The 20,983-nt window shown below is 40.6% G+C and overlaps 2 protein-coding genes and 1 long non-coding RNA gene across 5 annotated transcripts in view; all 3 read left to right on the top strand.

Annotated features, from left to right (window-relative positions):
* The window catches only part of RIPK1 (receptor interacting serine/threonine kinase 1), a 41,430-nt gene extending 36,589 nt beyond the window's left edge, over positions 1-4,841 (top strand). The window contains exons 10-11 of the mRNA XM_081294404.1: positions 2,418-2,570; positions 4,379-4,841. Of these exons, the coding sequence (XP_081150530.1) occupies positions 2,418-2,570; positions 4,379-4,665 (440 nt within the window). The 3' untranslated portion in view covers positions 4,666-4,841. The remainder of the gene's footprint in view (positions 1-2,417; positions 2,571-4,378) is intronic.
* Positions 4,842-10,335: 5,494 nt separating this feature from the next.
* Positions 10,336-20,983, top strand: part of BPHL (biphenyl hydrolase like) — a 30,068-nt gene continuing 19,420 nt past the window's right edge. For 2 of the 3 annotated variants that reach the window (XM_081296149.1, XM_081296148.1), the window contains exons 1-3: positions 10,342-10,471; positions 17,258-17,358; positions 20,250-20,416. In XM_081296149.1, the coding sequence (XP_081152275.1) occupies positions 10,365-10,471; positions 17,258-17,358; positions 20,250-20,416 (375 nt within the window). In that variant the 5' untranslated portion in view covers positions 10,342-10,364. Of the gene's footprint in view, positions 10,472-17,257; positions 17,359-20,249; positions 20,417-20,983 lie in introns of all 3 variants that reach the window. The other variant, XM_081296150.1, reaches the window with a different exon arrangement.
* Positions 10,478-15,038, top strand: LOC308650150. Its single transcript, XR_014022263.1, has 2 exons — positions 10,478-10,735; positions 14,896-15,038. It is a non-coding gene; the product is annotated as an uncharacterized lncRNA (long non-coding RNA).

Below are 20,983 nucleotides of genomic sequence, written 5' to 3'. Positions count from 1 at the left end.
GTACCCCAAACCTTTTTCCATTCTCACTCTTCCTCTGTTACTGGTTCTGCCAACCATGAATATACAGCAGTCTTACCCCTTCATGATTCTGAGATGCTCTCTGTTGGGAAAGCAAAACTTCACTAGAAGCAATAGTGGAATTTTCTGTTTCTGACCCTAAGGATGACCCTGTAAAGTACTAAGTTTGTAAATGAACAAGGCGAGTTTTTCATTGCAAATTTAACCAATTCTTCTACTTGCTTTTGCTATCATCAAATAGACTTGACTCTGCACCAAATGTGAGTTTTCTAATTCACCTTGCTATACAAAGAGGGTGTGTCTGTACCTGTAAATACAGAAGGGAAATAATTCTTCATGTTGATGAAATCTCCCAGGATCCTTCCTTTTGTTTTATGCACTACCTTAAGTGATATTAGAAAGGGACAGTTCACGTGACTCTGTTAGAAGGAGTCCTGAGATCTAGTCCCTTGGTGGCATTCATTATCTCTGCACGACTGGGCAAATCATTTTGCCTCTCCAGTATTCATTACCCTCATTTACAAATGAAAATGTGACATTAGAAGATTTACACGTTACAAGTTCTCACAGATCCCAGTTCATGATTAGACATGAACTGGGATCTGTGTCATACCTAATTTACGTGAGTGAATTTGTGTTTCTAATATTGCATTAGTTTCTCCATTTCGCAACTTTTCTGGGATTTCCAATGGCCAGATGTGGGCTAGAAGCCTGCAGAAAGCACGGATTCAAAAACAGGCATCTGAGTAGAGAGGTGCAGCATAAAATCCTGGCACTGGGTCAGGTATTGTCTGACTTAACGTCTGTTTAACAGCCTGTGGTTCACTGTTAGTTAACAGAGTGTCACCATAAACTAGAACAGTAGGCTTTGAGAATTAAATGGGATAAGGCAATTGACTGCTATGCCTGATAATGTACTGAGTGGCCAGTAAATAGTAGCTGCTGTTATCGTCACTATTATTCTCCTTAATGAACGTCCCTTGCAAAAGGCAGGGTCTTTAAAGTTGGAAGGCACTTTAGAGACTGTAGTACCTCTTTATGAGGATTCCAGTTTCATCAGTTTCACTGACCACCCAAAATTACAGATATCACATATTTCTTACATCTGTCATTAGAGATGGTGCCTAGTTCCTTTGCCTTCATCAGAGAAATTTAACCAAGTAAGTGTGGTATCCACTCCATCTGGGCTGCCTCGTTGAGGACCAGATGTGCTGTCTGAGGTTCCTAGAGCTAAATTTAATATACCTTCTTCTTAGAACTGTCTTCTTTCCTCCTCCTCTCTCCTGCAAAGATCTGCTAAATGTTCTGTAATTACAGTACTAGCATTTGATAGGTTCAGCTCAGCATGAATTGGGGTTTGGGTTTGTTGTATATAGGAGGAGGACCCTTAACAGATATTTGGGTAGTGGGATCCTGCTGGGAAATGTGGTTGATCCTTGTGTCGTCCTTCATCCACCCCATTTTCTGGCTTGGTAGCACCCACACTGGTAGAACACCTATAACATAAAATTGACCATCTTAATTATTTTTAGGTGTACAGTTCAGAGGCATTGAGAACATTCACACTGTTGTACAGCCGTTGCCACCACCCATCTCCAGAATGTCTTCATCCTTCCAAACTGAAACGTCCCATTAAACACTAACTCTCCATTCCCTCTCCCTCTCTTCCCTGGCAACCACCTACTACTTTCTGTCTATGACTTTGATTACTCTGGGTACCTCTTATAAGTGGAGTCATATAGATTTGTCCTTTTGTAACTGGTTTACTTCATTTAGCAAATGTCCTCAAAGTTCATGCATGATACAGCATGTATCAGAATTTTCTTATTATGCCAGTTGCAGTGATATGTTGCCTGTAATCCCAGCATTCAGGAATTTGAGACTAGCCTGGGCAAGAAAGAGATGCCCATCTCAAAAAAATTGCTTCTGTTTAAGGCTGAATATGATTCACTGGGTATATATACTACATTTTGTTTATAGGCACTTGGTTTGCTTTACCTTTTAGCTATTGTGAATAATGTTGCTATGAACATGGGGATAAAAATATTTCTGCATTCAGTTCTTTTAGGCTATAGGAATTACTGCATCATATGGTAATTCTATTTTATATTTTTTGAGGGAACTCCATACTGGTTTTCACCATGACTGTACCATTTTATATTCCTACCAACAATGTACAAGAGTTCCATTTTCTCCACATTTATACCAACACTGTTTGTTTGTGTGGTGGTTTTAGAATTCCTAATGGGTGTGAGGTGGAGTACCCACATTTTAAAGACAAAAGATGTTAGGAATGGTATAAGATAATTAAACATTTGGAGTAAACCCCTGTTCCTTTACCATGCCATATTTTTTTTCTCTTGCTTGATGGATTTACTTGTATGTTTCTGTCTCTTCAGATGAGTCCCCAAAATGTTGCATATACAATAGTACTGGCATACAGATTGGAACCTATAATTATATGGAGGTTGGTGCAGTGAATTCACAACTACCAGAAAACACATGTGCAAATATGAAAGAAGAGCCACTTTCCAAGTTCCGAGATATCTTTGGTAAGATGCTCTTTAACGACTTAGTGCTGGGCTGTGGATGTAGCTCAGTGATAGAGGACTTGCCTAGCATATGCAAAGCCCTGGGTTTTGATACCTAGCACCACAAAACAAAAAACCCAACAAACAATGTCTAGCAACCTTGACTTTTCTTACTTGTTGAGAGGGATATAATGGAATCTTAAAATTTCTCTGATGATTCTTCCTGAAAGTTATTCAATATCTCTTCCTGATAAGTTATAAAGAAATCATACGTAATATCCATATAAGTTCTTTGTTTTCCATGCAGGGATAATCACAGTATCTAATTCATAACTCTATTATGAAAATTAAGGGAGTCAATATGTGTAAAGAGCTTGGAATACTGCCAGGTACATAGGAAGATCTATAAAGCATTAAACTTTGATCATCATCAGTATTACTGTTTAGACCTGAGAGAAATTGCTCTATTAGGTCCCCATCAAAAGGGATTCTGTAAAAGTGGAAGACTGTACCCTCACCAGCACCTCTGTAATGAAAATAAGAGGGCTGTCTCTCAGAGGGTTTCACTCTGCAGGCCTATAACATTAATCTTAAGACACAGCCTGGGAAAAGGGGTCAAGAGGTCAAATTTAAAAAATTGATTTAAAAAAAAAGAGGTCAAATGATGTGATTAAGAATCCAGCTTTCTGATTAATCTTGGGGTTGTCAAAGTTTTTCTATAAATGACTAGATAGTAAATACATTAGTCTATGTTGGACCCGAGGTCTCTCTTGGAACTACCCAAATACTACTAGTTCATGGTAGTATAAAAGCAACCTCAGAAGATATGTACATGGATGATCATGGCTGGATTCCAATAAAACTTTATTTACAAATCAAGTAGGGGGCCAGAACTTCTACCTATAGATGTTCTTAACTTTTGAGGAACCGAAGGTGTCTTTAAGAATCTGATGAAATTCAGGGCTCCTCTCCTAAAGATTCTAACAAAATTTGGCAGATATTTTGGGAGGTTCTTGGACTGCTAATATCCAGTAATAGCAACAGAAACTACATTGTCATGGGCTGAGGAAAGAATGGGAGATGAGTATGAAAAATTAGATGTCTTTTTCTTTGTATTCAGCATACTGATAAGGATCGAGTAATATGGTTTGTTTGTGATGTGGTTTTATAATTTTGTTTCCTTTATTAATTATTTTTCTGAAGAGCTGAAGGGATAGAATCAGTAGAAGGAGAGGTGGCATGGCTATAGGAAAAAAGGGGACAGCAGTTTGGGGAAGAGGAGAAAATGAAGGTAGGAAGGGGTCTAAAAATGAACCTTGAAGAATATTGATACCTCCTACCTCATCCCTTGAGAAATAGGGAGGGCGTAGTAACTGAATGATGGTCTTAGTGTCTCTTGTTAACTAAGAGGAAAGTGAATTGCATAAGCAGGGTCAGGAGTGGGCGGTAGTGTAACTATGGCCAGATGTAAGTGGAAAATCTTCAAAAGGAACAAAAATGTGGTTTTTCCTGTCACATCCAGGAAGGTCTGACATAAACAGGGCCACTGAGTATGGTGATTGGAATCCCCACACTAATAGCCAGGGAGGGGTTTTGTTCACAACACTATGGGCTGTGGTCCAGGTGTATTTGCCAGGAGGAAAGGTCACACACAGACTCAAGGCCATTGTGCATATTGAATTCATCCAGTGAGTCAGTAACTAGATTAAGAAGCCATCTTTTTCTGCCTGCTGGTATTCTTCGTTTTGCTGGGGCCTTTCAGCAGTTCAGGAAGCTAGATTGTTCAAATGGGTTACAGCCTGACACCTTCTTTCTTTTCCATTTGGTAGATAATACCTCTAGTCTGACTGCCAAACACTTGAACCCTGTCAGAGAAAACCTGGGAAAGCACTGGAAAAACTGTGCCCGTAAGCTGGGCTTCACTGAGTCTCAGATTGATGAAATCGACCATGACTATGAGCGCGATGGACTGAAAGAAAAAGTTTACCAGATGCTCCAAAAGTGGCTGATGAGGGAAGGCAATAAGGGGGCCACCGTGGGAAAGCTGGCCCAGGCGCTCCACCAGTGTTCCAGAATAGACCTCCTGAACGCCTTGATCCATGTCAGCCAGAACTAACCCTGGAGGGGCTTGGGCAACATGAAGCCCCTGGGAGGTGTTCTGCCCCAAAACATTCAAGATTCTATCCTCACGGATACATGTCGCTGCCTGCATTTCAAAGCTGAACAACGGCAAGAGAAATCTTCAGCCAGCATCCCACTCTCAGGAAAGTGTGCAGACAGGAGGCTTCTTAATACCTATGAAGGTATTAAAAACAAAAAAAGAGAAAGAGAAAGCCTAGTTGGATGTAAAAGGGAAGAAGAGATGTTTGAAGAATATCATTTTCTTTCAGCCCATGTCATAACCTTAAATTATGCTAGTCATTTCATTTCCTGGGGTTTTGGTGGAAAAAACAAATTCAGCTTTCTTATTTTGGGCTTTCTTCAGCACATAGGCTCCTCTTATAACCAAAGTGCAATAAATTTCTAATTTCTGTGCAAATAGATTTTTTTGTATGACAACCAACAGTTTGTCCCAAAATTATAGGACCTATTAACTTCAGTATCAAATACTGTCGCCACAGACTCTTAAGAAATTATGTGCAATCCCCCTTCATTGTTCTAAAGTATAAATTCACTGAAGGGGGCTGGGGATGTGGCTCAAGCGGTAGCGCGCTCGCCTGGGATGCGTACGGCCCGGGTTCGATCCTCAGCACCACATACCAACAAAGATGTTGTGTCTGCCGAGAACTAAAAAAAAAATAAAATAAAATAAATATTAAAAAATTCTCTCTCTCTCTCTCTCTCTCTCTCTCTCTCTCTCTCTCCCTCCCTCCCCCTCCCTCCCTCCCTCCCTCCCCTCTCTCTCTCCCCTCTCTCACTCTTTCTTTAAAAAAAAAAATTCACTGAAGGGAAAGAGTGCTAAAGAGGAGGAAAAAAATACAGGGTGGAAAATCATTGGATTTTCCTGGCAGTTAATTCAAGAAACTGTTATGAATTGTGACTACCACAAAAATTCTTAATTTTGTATGTGCTTTCCTAACACTCCAGTACTTTATGCAGTTTCCCATCCAGTGTACCCCAAACAGAGAAAGGTATGTGGGAAATATTGATCTCTTCACCCCTGGGTATGATCAGAGCCTTAGGACTGATCGCTGTTGAGCTCTTACCTCAGTTTACCCCAGCATACCAAAGAAATGTGTTTATTTTTTTCTGTGTGCTGTGAAGCTAAAAAAAAAAAAAAAAAAACTTGAGAACCTGGTCATTATGCATCTAGCACTCAGCCTTTCAAAGCCCTTATGAATCCCAGGAGCAAATGAAAGAACTTCTAGAACAGAACATTGAAGCTACCCAGGTCATTGGGCATTGTTGCTGGCACTTTGCTAAACAGAGATATGCCATTGTGTTCAGCTCTCCCAACATAGAGGGAGAGAAGGGTGCAGTGATGGTCACTCTGTCTGGAGAGATTCTGATGTCTTGGGTCGATAACAGTGTTGTTGGTTCTGATTCTGAATCCCCTCCAGCCTCTGCAGACACACACCCCTGAAATGAGGATGCAGAACAGGGTTTCTCCACTTAGCTCTATTGGCATTGAGCCACGTAGGGGTTTTTGTTGTTGTTGTTGTTGTTTTTTGGTTGGTGGGGGGGGGAGGCTATCCTGTGCCTTCCCTCATCTTGCCCCCAGTGACAATGTCTCTAGGAATTTCCAAGTGTTCCCTGGAAGGGAAAAATTGCCCTGCTTGACAAGAGTATTGCTGTAAGCCTCAGTATGTCCACAGATGTCAGGTCTCACTACTTAGCTGCCACCAGCATTAAGTCATGCTGACCCCAAATAAAATTGGAGTGGGGAAGGGCCCAGGCTTTGCTGAAGGAGCATGTATGATTTCTAAATAGGTTCCTTGGCCCTCCATTCCAATGGTGTTCTAGTTCTCTTAAATTGAAAAGAGGTTAGATGGTCAATGTTAAGAGACAAAAATGGAAGGTATTTTAATGGACTTTTTAAAATAAAACATTATATATGAAATACAGGCCATTGAAATGATGTGTGTTTGTATAAATGAAACTATTTGGGATTGTCTACTGTACCTCTGCTGCTCAGGTTGGCATTTCCTGTGTGTTGCCCCCCTTTACCCTCCTGCTGCTGGCAGAGAGAGTGAGCTGATGGTAGAAAGAGGAGCTCCCAGGAAGCAGGCATGGCCATCCTCTGGGTGACAAGCCTACAGCACTGCTGTCCTTCCTCTGGGACTCAGAAGCCTTTCCTTCACCTCCCTCTCCACTCTCTAAACACCACCCTGAAGAAAGTCAAATTTGCCTCTGAAGAGTTTCTATACAAAGCCCAAGCCTCACTGTTATTCTTGGGCAGAAACTAAATAAGCAGAATGACCCAGACCAAAAAAAAAAAAAAAAAAAAAAAATGAGGAAGAAGGCTGTCCATACTTGGTTCCTGAGCACAGATTTTTTCCATTAGTTGCCCTGGTGGTAATCTTTGCCTTTAGTCTATCATGTGAAGTTAGGGCTTCAGGAATAAGAAGAGGAGTTCTTGCTCATAAAATGTTTTAAACAATATTTTGGTACACATGTTAGGTGTTATTTATTTTTTCTAATTATAATACTAGTGTAAATAAAAGTAGTTCAAAGGTTAAAGGTTTTTTAGAAGCATTAGATTACAAAGAAATTGAAGGACTAACACTACGATAGCAAGGCATAGTAATTCCATCTATAAACAGGGGTGGGGCAATAATACATAGGCTGGTTGAAGATTAAAATAAAGTGGTGCCTCATAAGGGGCCTGGCACCAAAATAACTGCAAAATGGCAGTTATTTAATAGTACACATAAAGGACCAGTCCTCAAGAATGTACTTTAAAAATTCTGACATTAGTAAACTAAGAACTTCACACTACCTTTCTGGCTTAGCAGTTGAGTCATTATTGTTGAAATTCTATAGACATTTTTAATCCTCATCATCTCTGAAAAGAAATCCCAATGAATGTTTCAGGAAAAAAAAAAAAAAGGAAATGACCCCACCAAAGATTCCTGAAAGTCAAGTGATATTAAAGTCAACTCAAACATACATTCCTCTTTCCTTCTATGCAGGAATTGACAGATGTATGTTCAAAGTAGAATGTAAGCATGTTTGTGCATATTCTTTATTTAAGTCAAACCTGTTCTTACTACTACAGAAACTGCAACGGGACAGTGAGGAACCATGCAGGTTAACTGACCTCTCCTGTAACTTAAAAGTACTGTGTATGCAGTTACACAAGAAGGATCTCTTGGAGGAAAAATAACACAATATGTAAGGAAGCTATTATCTCAGATTGTTCTTGCCAAGGCTAAAACATTAGCCACAAATTTTGCCAAGTGTTCCCAGTTAAGGGAGACTACAGTGGTAGCCAGACTTAAAAGTATAACTGTTTTTTTCTCTTCTGAGATTTCAGTTGTAGATGTTTGGAACCTTTATAAAGCTATATGCCTTAAAAAATAATGACAAAATACACAGAACTTTTACCGTCTTAACTATTTTAAGTGCTCAGTTCAGGAGCATTAAATACATTCACATTGCTGTGTACTCACCACCACCATCCAGCTACAGAACTCTTTATTTTGCAGCACTGAAACTGTGTATTAGACACTAACTCCACATTCCCCTCACCCTGGCAGCTCTTGGAAATTCCCATTCTAGTCTGTGAATTGGACAACTTTAGGAACCTCATGTACAAAGTCCTCATGGTTCACCCATATTTAGCATGTGTCAAGATTTCCTTTTAAGACTTAGGTATTAGATCAGAGACCCTACACGCACACTCCAACATCCAGGCTCAGGAACTGACTTCCTTAATAAGACCCCTAAAATGCAAGAAATAAAATCAATTATCAATAAATGGGATGGTATCAAACTAAAAAGCTTCTTCACAGCAAAGGAAACAAGTGCATGAAGAGGGGGCCTATAGAATGGGAGAAAATCTTTGCCACCTGCACCTCAGAGCACTATTTCCAGGATTTATAAAGAACACAAAAAACTTAAAAAAACTCAATTAATTAATGGGGAAAGGACCTGAACAGGCACTTCACAGAAGAGATGTGAGCGGTCAACAAATATATGAAAAAATGTCCAACATCTCTAGCAATTAGAGAAATGCAAATTAAAATCACACTGAGATTCCATCTCACTCCAGTCAGAATGGCAATTATCAAGAATACAAGTAACAATGTTGGCAAAGATGTAGAGAAAAAGTTACACTTAAACATTGTGGGATTGCAAATTGGTGCAACCACTCTGGAAAGTGGTATAGCAATTCCTCAAAAAACTTGGAATGGAGCCACCATTTAACCCAGTTATCCCACTCCTCCTTTTATCCACAGGAGTTAAAATCAATGTACTACAGTGATGCATCCACATCACAATTTATAACAGCTAGTTTCACAATAGCTAAGCTATGGAACCAACCTAGGTGCACTTCAACAAATAAATAAAGAAAATGTGGTACAAATACACTGGAATATTACTTAACCATAAAGAAGAATAGCTTTATGACATTTACCAGCAAATGAAGGATCTGGAGACTATCGTGCTAAGTGAAGTAAGCCAGTCCCCAGAAACCAAAGCAGAAACTAAAGGTCGAATGTTTTCTCTGATAGGTGGAAGCTAACCCAAAATAAGATGCAGAGGTGGGAGGGGGGATAGAAGTTAAGTGGATTCGACAATGAGAAATAGAGGGAAGGAGGGGGCATAAACAAATACAGTGGAATGAATCTGACAATTTTTCATGTACCATGCAAACAACACAGTGAATCCCACCACCATGTACATCCATAAGAATGGGATTCTTAACCAAAAATAAAATATATTCCATGCTTGTATAATTATATCAAAATGGATTCTGCTGTCATGTATAAAAAGAACCAGTTTAAAAAAAATATTTCCTTGTTAAAGCTGAGTAATATTCCATGCAATGGATGCACTACATTTTATCTATTAGTCAGTTGATGAGCACTTGGGTTGCTTCCACTTTTTGGCTCTTGTGAATAATGCTGTTATGAAAACTGGTGCACAAATATCTGAAGCCCTCGTTGTTTTGGATGTATACTCAAAAACAGAATTGCTGGATCATAGGGTGATTCTCTATTTAACCTTTTTTAAGGAACCGAGATCTTCTTGACCACAGCAGCTGAGCCATTTTGCATTCCCACCAGCAGTGCACAAGAATGTTAATTTCTCAACATCTTGAGCAACACTAACTTCTTTTTTTTTAATAGTAACTATCTTAATGGATATAAATGGCTTACAGGAAAAAAAAAAAAAAACATTAGATTCCACCATCCCTAAATGAGAACGTACTCCATCTCACCTTTAGCACCAGCTATGCAGCAGGGATTAATTAATTAATAATTAATCTGTCAGAAGCTCGACCTGGGTGCCCACCAGGTGAAGGCAGGATGGCCAGTGACCTCACCTCCCCAGGGGCCTTGGTCATCACTATAGCAAACAGGTAGGAGGAGGTGACATAGACTGGGACCTCGTGCCTGTGGGCCAGAGAGAGCCCTTAAGAAAAGATCCAGTCTCGCCAGCTTCGGACGGGTTTAGGCAAAGGCTGTGTGCGGGGCGGGGCGTGGCGGGCTGGTGTAGGACGTGACCACAAGCTGAGCCAGGCTGGTGTGGAGGGGTGTGGCCCGGCACAGCTGGGCGCCTCGGGGGCGTGGCGGACGGGGCGGGGCTTGCAGGGGCGGGCATAAGGTCCTGCGCATGCGCGTATCCAGGGCGGCGCAACATAGGAACATGGTGGTGAGGCTGTGTTGCCGAGGCGGGCTGCTACCGCGGCTGCTCTTCTCGCCTCAGAAGCCCAAGATTTACGTCCCCACGGCTGGGCGCAAGGCGGCGTACGGGTAATGGCGCCCTCCTGCCGTCGGGGAGCCTCAGCGTTGCGCGCTCTGGGGGGCAGCGGGAGGGGCGCGCTGACCCAGGTGGACCCGGCTGCAAAGATGGGGGTCGTGGGCGAGGTCTGGCCTCCTTGTGGCCCTTCATTTCCCGAGATCCCGCATCCGGGAGCACTCGGTGAGCGCCTGAACTGTGCCTGTGCCTCACATCTGTGATTCTGGAGCTTAGGGGATGAGATGGTCGTCTGTGTGCAGACGCAGGGTCCCCGAGAGGTAAATTTGCTATTAGTCACGACTAACTGGTGAGGAAGCATATTGTAAGCCCACGCCTCTTGTTCTTAGCCGGTTCCTCTTTCTAGACTTTACCTCGTGAGGTTGAGAATAGTAATCTCTTGTGCTGCTGGGGGGTTTTTTTGTTTTGTTTTGTTTTGTTTTGTTTTTGCCACACTGAGGTTTAGCCCCAGCTTTTCATTTTGAGACCGTCTTGCTAAATTGCTTAGGGTCTTGATAGTGGCTGACCTCGAACTTGCCATCCTCCTGCCTCAGCCTCCAAAATCCTTGGGATTACAGGAGTGCCTTCTCCTACTTCTTATATCAGAAATCTGCCTGAATATGACTGGGGCCTATTAGCTGGCATAGAACTGATCAGGCTTAAGTCATGAGTCCCAAGTCTCCTGAGTCTTTAATTTGCTTATCTCCGACTGTAATGTGCAAGAGAATCATCTTGGGAACCTATGAATATGCAGAATCCCAGACCTCACTCTTAAGAGATTCTGAAATACATGTGTGGAGAGGTCCAAAAATCTGCATGTTTCTCTTAGTCCTCTCGTCCGCTTTACAGATAAAACAGTAACAACAAAAACCTGGATTAACCTCTGACCTGGTGCCTGGTTCCAAGAGATTCTGCGCAGAAAAATATGGATGGAGTGGCCTGAAATTTCCTTTACTGTATTCTTTACATAATATGTCTACATATATACATTTCACACTCATAGACACACAGTGCATGTATGCAGTTAAATGTTGATGGGTCAATTTCATTAATGACTTGTGGGGAAAAATGAAATGTTTGGTTGGTACCTGGCATTTAGAATTTTGTTTGATGTTATGTAGAAACTATTAATTTCAAAGAAGAAAATAGGAGGGTAAATCTGACTACCTTTTTAAAATTTTCATTGTATAATTAACTGGTACTTAAGTTTCATATTTGGCTTAGTTTTATTATTTCAGGACTATTTTGATACAGATGGAAAAACGTGTCAGTAGATGCAGCTATATAAATCAACAGTGAAAAATGTACATTGTATCCAGATTCCTGTTTTCAAAAAAGGATTGAGATAATGTTGCTGTGATTGTACCAGTATCATAGTCCTGATAGGTTATTTAATGGTTACATAGAGGCCCTGTCCACCTTGTGGCACTTCCTAAATTAACTCTGAAAAACAGGTTTCTCCAGATTTTGTCCTGCAGGTGCATAAATGCAGTTGCAAACTGATGATATGTAATCTGAGAAAATGAGCAGTGGTATTGGTTAACCCTGAAACAAGGCCACAGCCCCATGAAACTGGTAAAAGCACTCCTATTAAAAAAAAAAAAAAAAAAAAAAACTGCTTCTAACAGCCAGTGTCCAATGTGCAACTCAGTTGTATGCCAAAAACTTGTTTGGAAGTCTATTTGGAACTTTGACTCTTATTTAATAAATTAAGGAAATTTGTTTCTGGATTAGGTTAAAAAAATAAAGTCTTTTCTCCCTGAAATTGTATGTTACTACAGTTACAATATTAACAATTTACAGCATCTAACAATCTGCCTGAAGAAAAATATTTTCTGAGTTCAATCTTGGAATAATGCCCTGTTCCAGATTCCCTCCTTCCCCTGAAGCCTGCCACCACCCTCTCCCTGCATGGCAGTCAGACTGTGTTCTACCCCAGTGCCTGAGCCATGAGGGGGACTCTGTTCAGCCATGAAGTTAGAGAGAAAGCTTGGCCTTTGGAGTTTAGATAGCTCTGTTACCATCACTTCCTGTCTGTGTCAATGTAGCCAAGTTACTTAACCTCTCTGAGCCTCCTGACTTGCACAGTTTGTGAGGATTTGAAACAATGGATGTAAAAGGTCTAGGACGTAAGTATTTAATAGGTACAATTAGTAATGATACAAATAATAATATAAAAGAAGTAAAAATAAATGATCAAAATTCACTTGAATTCAAGCCCTGGGGGTGTGTAATACTTTATTGTAGTTAATGGTTACTTTATATAAAATAGCTGAATATAAATGATTAGGACTTTTGAAATGAGGTTGTATCTTACTAAGTGACCTCCATTTTTATTTCTAAAGCAAAGTGCTGAGGCTCTGGGTCAGACCTTCTGGTGCTCATCTTGGTTTGGCAGAGCCCCATAGTGTAGGCAAATTATTTTGTTCTCTAATCCTCAGATTCCTCCATGGTAAGATTAGGTTCAACATAATATTATCCCTCCAATAACTCATTACAGTTGTTGTCAATCTTAGTTGCCTATTGAAATCTCCTGAAAAAATTTAAAAATATAATCGCCTAGCTTCCACCCCAAAGATTTGAATTAAAGCATAGTCTATGCATCAGATTTTGAAGTTTGAAAGATGGTTCAAATTGAAGTTTGAGGCCAGGTACAGTGGCACATGCCTATAATCCCAGCGGCTCAGGAAGCTGTGGCAGGAGGATCGTGAGTTCAAAGCCAGCCTCAGCAATGGTGAGGCGCTAAGCAACTCAACGAGACCCTGTCTCTAAATAAAATCCAAAATAGGACTGGGGATGGAGCTCAATGGAAGAGTGCCCCTGGGTTCAATCCCTAGTTCCACTGAAGTAGTAGGAGACAGGAAATGCTCTTGTAAAAAGGGGACAATTGGAGCTGAGGTTGTGGCTCAGTCGTAGAGCACTTGCCTAGCACGTGTGAGGCACTGGGTTTGATTTTCAGCACCACATATAAATAAATAAAATAAAGGTCCATTGACAACTAAAAAATATTTTTTAAAGAAGGTGGAGACAAGTGGGCCGCTGTGGAGGTGTTGGTGCAGGGGGTTGAACTTGGTGACTCTCACCTACATCCTAGGGTCTCCTCCCCTAGCTTCTCTTTCATAAGACTCCACACACTGCATGGTAAATGCTGGTGGCCAGGTGTTTACCCATCTGCTAGCCTCCAAACTACATGACAGCATAACTTTAGTGCCCAGCACCAGGTTGGTGTTCAGGATGTGCATGAATGAATGAATGGTATGGTGGAGTTTAATGTTTCTGAAAGCAGATAACCAGGGCACTGCCACAGAGTTATTGAATGTCTTTCAGGATTGTTATAGGCATGCTTTTAAATCTCCACTGGTGATTCTAAACAACACAACTGTTTCAGAATACCTGGGTTAGAGATGCAATTTAATAAGAGGGAAGAAGAGATGGAAAAACCAAACTGACAGCCAAAGAGGAAGGGATTAGTATTTTTTTCTTTATTGTTTATTCAAAGGCCCTAGGTAGGAGGATTGTGAGTTCAGGACCCCCAGGGCCTTGTGCATAAGAGTAAGCAAATGGTCTACCACTAAGCTCTACCCCACAGCCTATAATTTTTGTCTCTAAATTTTCTGAAGTTTTCTATTTTTTTTTTTTCCTCCCTGAGAGTTTTGGGAAATTTGGTATCTTGAATGTGGTTCAAGTAATAAACACACAGCAGGGTCATTGAAGGCCTGGTCTTTATGGCCTGATTTTCTTACAACATGCACATAACTGTTAATCCAAGGCCTGACTGCAACTCTAAAATAATCTGGAAGAAAAGTGCTATACTCATTTCTGTTATATTTTATATTTCTGTGAAAGTAAACAATAATTGTTGTCTCTTTTTTTTTTTTTTTTAACGGTATTGGGCTGGAACTGAGGGGTGTGCTTTACTACTGAGTACATTCCCAGTCCTTTTGTTTGTTTGTTCATATGTTTTAATTTTGAGACAGGTTTTGCTATATTGCTGAGGATTTCACTAAGTGACTGAGGCTGGCCTCAAATGTGTGATCCTCCTGCTTCGGCCTCCTTAGTCACTGGAGATTATAGGTATATGCCACCATGCCCAGCAGTAACTGTTATCTTTAAAAGTAAACCTTTTTCTTATGTTTGATATTGATTTGCTTTTGTTCACAAATAGTCCTCATTCCTTTTCCTCCAGCTTAAAGATTCATGAAAGGTTTTTGTCAAACTCCATCAACCCCTTGGGATGGGCTGATGTGACAGTACAGGTCCCTCTGGTGCAACAACATATAGGGTGGTTGAAGACAAAGCAGTGTGACAGTATCTTTCCCCCAGCCTAGCTGCAGGCCCCCACCATAGAGCTGCCTTCATATTCTTGCTAGCTGAACATGAGCTTGTCCCCACGGATGTCCCTTGCTCCTGGGCCATTGATCAGACTATTTTTGTCTTCCAGAAATGCCCTTCCCGGGGCTAGGGATATGGCTCAAGCGGCAGTGCGCTCACCTGGCATGCGTGCGGCCCGGGTTCGATCCTCAGCACCACATACAAAGATGTGTGTCCACCGAAAAACCGAAAAATAAATATTGAAATTCTCTCTCTCTCTCTCTCTCTCTCTCTCTCTCTCTCTCTCTAAAATAAAAGAAGAAAAGAAAAGAAAAAGAAATGCCCTTCCCACCACATTTTCTTTTCAGAATTTGACCCCTCTTTGGAAGTTCATCTCCAAAGCTCCTTTTAGATCCCTCTGCCCAGCCCTGATATGATCTCTGTCTCCCTTTAAACATTCTTCCCTGACATTGAGTTGCCATTATGCTAAAATCAAGACTGCCTGGTTTTATCTCCCTATTCCTTTTAGGTAACCAAGAGAACATGGGATGGTAATAATTAGAGAAGTTTGGAATGGGGAATCAAAACATAGATACTACCAAGCGCAGAGGGAAGTTAGTTTTGTTTGTATTTTGCAGCAGAGACTTGGGAGTGATCATGGAAGCTGAGGAAAAGCCTGTGAGTCTGTGCCCTGCAGAGATGCAGAGAGCTTAAGGCAGCAACACCCAGTCCTGAAAACTGATGAGCTTTGCACATGGAGGAGGGTGAGGGAAGGGTACTTTCATCGTGCATAATATCCTCACAGTGCAATGTAGCTTTCATGAGCATGTTCTTGGCACTTCAGGAAAGGGAGCTCCTAAAAATTCTAGGGCACAAGAGTAATAAAGGGAATAATGGTATGGTGCACATTATTGCTAATGTGAGCTGCACGGATGGTAGTCATTTCTGTTCAGGGAGTGGCTTCATTTAATTTAGGCAACACAGGAAATAGCAATAAGGACTTTTATCCCATCCAGGTGCCTCAAAGCTCCTTTTTCCTCAGTCATAACTGCCTCCCTGAGGGTTTGCAGAGTAAATCTTTTGTCTTTATCATCTCTCCTTCTAGACTGTGAGCAAATATACACCAATAAATGACCATTTACTAAAATGAGTCTTTACTAGTAAAGTACATTTATTTGTTTTTATCCTGAGCCTAAGATAACTAAAGCCATCCTACCAATAAAAATTAATTCCTCAGAGGAATAAGAAGTTAATAATAAGTAAATTGGCAGAGTACAGATTATACTAAAACCACTTAATGACATGATTGTTGCTCCTCTAATGATATTTCTAAAATGAGCTTATATCAGGACTTCTTATTTCCCATTTCTGTCATAATTTTACAGACAAGTGTGTGTTACAATTAGATACAGCAATATTCAAATTTTTTTCCTGCATTTCGTTTTTACTTGAAGTTGGCAAATCAGGTGAAACCAAAAGAAGAAACAGGACCTTGTTTTTTCAAAAGCGTATATTTGAGCAGTCATCTTGACCAAGGGCAGTGGTCAGGTGAGGAGTATGTAATAGAAAAAGGAAGATTAGTTGATTCTACTTTATTGACAGTCCACTAGAAGAGGAGTGGCTCCTCCTAGCACCTCTCCTAGTATGCCATCAGGTCCTAAGTTATCTGTCTGGCAAATCGGTGCAGGGGTCTTGTAGGTGCTATGCTGGTGTATATCCTTGGACAGTCTATTCTGGAGCTTCCAGAAGAGCCTCTGAGAACACCTGTACAGCCCATGCATCCTCAGGCAGGACAGATGCTGGTGGTGGCCTTGTCCTGTGCCAATTAGTGTCTAGTTAGATGCTGGATCATGAATGGGACCTATGGAAATGGCTTCTTAATAGTCAACACAGGAATATTTCAGCATCTTAAAAACCAGCAAGTCCATGTCAATGCAGTTGGGTGTTTCTGATTAGAGCCCTCCTGCTTCTGATCAGATGACACCAGATGCCCTGAGATCACCAGGGCCTTTCCTTGGAACTCCTGGGATCAGTCTTGTCCTCAGGAATGCCACCAGTACTGCTGAACATCCTGGTAGCTGCTGTAAAGCTGCTGAGGAGGATAAAATGGTTCCAGGTTCTGTGTCTCTGGTGCCCCACATCAGCCTGCACGTGGGCACGACTGACTTCTAGCTCCTGGACATGTGCCCTAGGCCTGTACATATAGCCACTGAATTCAGCAAACCTTTCAGTGCTCGTGTAGGGTGGGCCCCAGGCTGGGTGCTGCAGTATATTGAAAAATGAATACAGTTGATTTTGTAGTCTGTTAAAGAAGATACAAACTCATGTCACTGTTTAGGAATGGAAAGTTAAGGCACAAATCAAAATAATCCAAGAAACTTGAGAGGGGTACTGGAACTGATTCATGCATGTAAAAGAGCAGTCTTATCATATTAAATTGATAAACATATTGTGTTAATTAATTTTCCTTTGGGGATTTCTTTTTCTTCCAGAACAGTAACCTCTGCCAAAGTATCTGTGAATGGCGTTCACCTGCATTATCAGCAGACTGGAGAGGGCGAACATGCAGTCCTGCTGCTTCCTGGGATGTTGGGTCTGACAATTTTTAATATAATCCTTTGGCATGCTGTATAATCTCTCTGATAGGGTCATGATACTAGTTGCCAAATATTGATTAATTTTAGTGCTTTACCAGACTGGTTTAAGGGATATTTGCTAAAATCAAATGCATGATTTAGAAAAGTAGATAACTTTCTATCATGTTTTTTGTATTCCTTTATATACCCAGTTTTTTCCTATATGGTTATGCTGTGAAACCAAAGGTGAGAGGTCAAGGAAAGGGTGTGGGAAGGAGTAGATGAAGAAATAAGGTGAGTGGGTGATTAGCCATCCCAGTTTCCTGGCATCAAGAAGTTTTCAAGGTTGTGGGACTTACAGTGCTGAAACCAGGACAGATGCTCTCTATTCTGGTTGATATGTTCAGTTAAAATAAGAAATAAGAGCTGGGTGTGGTGGCGTACACCTATCATCCCAGCAACTTTGGGAGCCTGAGACAGAAGGATCACAATGCCAACCTCAGCAACTTAGCAGGACTCCATCTCAAATGGGTAGGGGTATAACTCAGTGATAAAGTGCTCCTGGGTTAAATCCCCAGTTTCACTCCCCCACACACCAAAAAAAAAGTAAGAAAAAATAAACTTAAGGTCCTTTTGAAAATCAAAATTAAGGGCTGGGGTTGTGGCTCAGCAGTAGTGCTCTCATCTAGCACATGTGAGGCCCTGGGTTCGATCCTCAGCACCACATAAAAATAAATAAATAAAATTTTAAAAATCAAAATTAGATTATCGTATTACCCTCTCTCAGTGTGGGGCACCGTGAGCCCTCTGGATCTGAATCTCACTTTACAGAACAGTAGTCCAGATGTAGAAAGTGAGAGAAGATACACAGGGATCCCAGGACATCTAGAATTTAGTTTTATAGGATTTAGTATTGTTGTTTATTCTTGGTTTAGTTAAATAATCCTATGTATACTTCCTTGTGATTTGCTTCTTTCTCCTAAAAATAAATTACTAAAACTTGTCAGTTAATTGATGTTTCTATTTGATCAAGCCTCCGCTGATGTGGTACCGTGGTAGCTAGTGAGGTATCTCTGTCTAGTTAGTATTTAGTACCTTTTGTTTTCCTTAAGCTATTGTAATGAAGGAGGACATTTATTCTAATAACCAATGTCAAGCTAAAGTCATCTGTCACAACAACAACTTACCAGGTTAGAATTTCCATTATTTTAGTATTTATGATCATTAACCAGGTACAAAAACATACCAATTTTTATTTATGTAAAACCATTAACATGCTTCCAAAATTTAAAAATAAAACAGTGAGTTTCCTATCTGTCCCCCTGATCCTGATCCCTTCCCCATGGGCTATTCAGGTATCATGTATTAGTTAATAATAATAATTATTATTATTATATATAATATATGTGTGTGTGTGTGTGTATGGCCTTGGTCTTCAAATATTTACATATTTGCCAGAAAACAAATGTCTCATTATTTCTGAAATTGATCTTTTAGCCTGCTCCCTTTCCCATCTTCCTACCTTCTGCTCCTCCTTCAAGATAGTTTGCACCAGGGCTGGGGATGTGGCTCAAGCGGTAGCGTGCTCGCCTGGCATGCGTGCGGCCCGGGTTCAATCCTCAGCACCACATACCAACAAAGATGTTGTGTCCGCCGAGAACTAAAAAATAAATACTAAAAATTCTCTCCCCCCTCTCTTTCTCTCTCTCTCTCCCCTCTCTCACTCTCTCTTAAAAAAAAAAAAAAAAAAAAAGATAGTTTGCACCAGAAGTCCCTCCAGCCAAGGGACATAAGGGAAGCCAAGTGTCAAAGTAGTAGACCTAGGCTGGAAATCACCAATTTGGTTTGGACCTGGGTTTCCTGAATGATTTCCCTGATCTCGAAGAAGCAGTGCCTTGCCAAGAATGATGCATTTTGATGATTTTAAGTGATCCTGCTCCATCTAGAAACACTCTATAATGAAGCTAGTTCATCAGGCAAGGTGTTTAATATTTATTGTGGTCTGAAGTGTGAGTCCTCAGAAATCAAACTGACTTTACCAGTAAATAGGTGATCTGCCCCTGTACTGAGCTCTTTGTAGTGACCTTCCACTCTGTAGTGAGTATGAGCACACAGCACCATGAATGGCTGCATCGAGCTGGGGACTACCAGTTGAAGCTACCATGGGTTTGAGAACATAGTTCTGGGCTAGGTGTGTAGCTCACTGGTAGAATGATTGCCTGGCATGTGCAAGGCCACGGGTTCAATCCCCAGGACCACCAAAAAAACAACAACAACAACAAAAAAAACCATAGTTCTACTTGTTAGTATAAACTCTTTTGAATTATTTTGATGCCACTTGATTTCTTCCACCACCACCACCATTTCAGTGTTTCACTTTAGCATTAATTGTAACTACAAAATAAAATCTTCAGGGCTATTCACAATCATCTTAGTTTTAAAAAAATCCAGAATTTTAGAATTCCATTTTGACTCAAATCTCAAATTTGTTTACAGAATTTATTGGGATCTTTCTCATTTGTCAAGTCATTTATTTTAAAAAGAAAAAATCTAGAAGTATAACATAGCTATAAGTTTATTTCTGTATAATTCCATTAATTCTTTAGGAAAAAAGGGGCAGGGGTTGCTGAATACTGGACTAAATGAAGGCCAGCCCCTGTCCTTCTCAGAATGTCCACTAGGGGACGATGGAAGGCAGGTTTGAACTTCACTGAGAAAGGAAGTCTATCTGCCTCTGGGTAAATGGATTCAATCCTTGTAAGACTACTTTCTTGATTATGTTCCTGTGGCTTACTTTGAATAGACACTAATTACTTTCTTTTAAAATTGCTATCGCTTCTGTTTTCTCTCTGATGTGTTTCATATAATGAAAGAATTCACCAGGGCATAACCAAGTGGCTATTTTCAGGAAGCGGAGAGACTGATTTTGCACCCCAACTTAAAAGCTTAAATAAGAATCTCTTCACTGTGGTGGCCTGGGATCCTCGAGGATATGGACACTCCAGACCCCCAGATAGAGACTTCCCAGCGGACTTTTTTGAAAGGGATGCAAAAGATGCTGTTGATTTGATGAAGGTGGGTCCCCGGGGAAATGCTCAGGGAAGGGTTGGTGGCTGGGCCTGTCTTCATTTGTTTAGCTCAGTTTTTGTTGTTATTTCTTTCTACAAATGCTGTACCTCATGTGATTGCTACAGAAAGTCCAAATGATTCAAATAGATGTAAAGATGAATGTAGAAATACTCCACAATCAAGCTATTTAGAGACACCACTATTAATACTTTAAGACTTTGTCTTTCTGACCAGTCTTATGATAAATATAAACACACAGTTTTGTATTGATGGCATCATGCTATTTCTGATGTTCTTCTAACATACTATTTTCATTGAACAATTTCCAAAGAAGATACTTCATGTCAATAAACATGCTTTTGCATCTGTTTTATAATAGGTGCCTGCCACACTTGTCTCCTCTTACCCATGGTTTCACTTCTGTGGTTTCAGTTACTCATGGTCAACTGTGGTCCAAAAATATTAAGTGGAAAATTCCATAAATAAGTCATAAGTTGCTTTTTACTCTTTTAAAAGTTCAATTTAATTTTTTTGTAACTGGTACATAAAAATATAGAAACAGTACATATTGGT

This window comes from Spermophilus citellus (assembly GCF_964194105.1).
Source record: "Spermophilus citellus genome assembly, chromosome: 5".
In the NCBI taxonomy this organism is placed as follows: domain Eukaryota; kingdom Metazoa; phylum Chordata; class Mammalia; order Rodentia; family Sciuridae; genus Spermophilus; species Spermophilus citellus.
The sequence above is the reverse complement of the archived record's forward strand: the minus strand, read 5'-3'. Positions and strand labels throughout refer to the sequence as shown.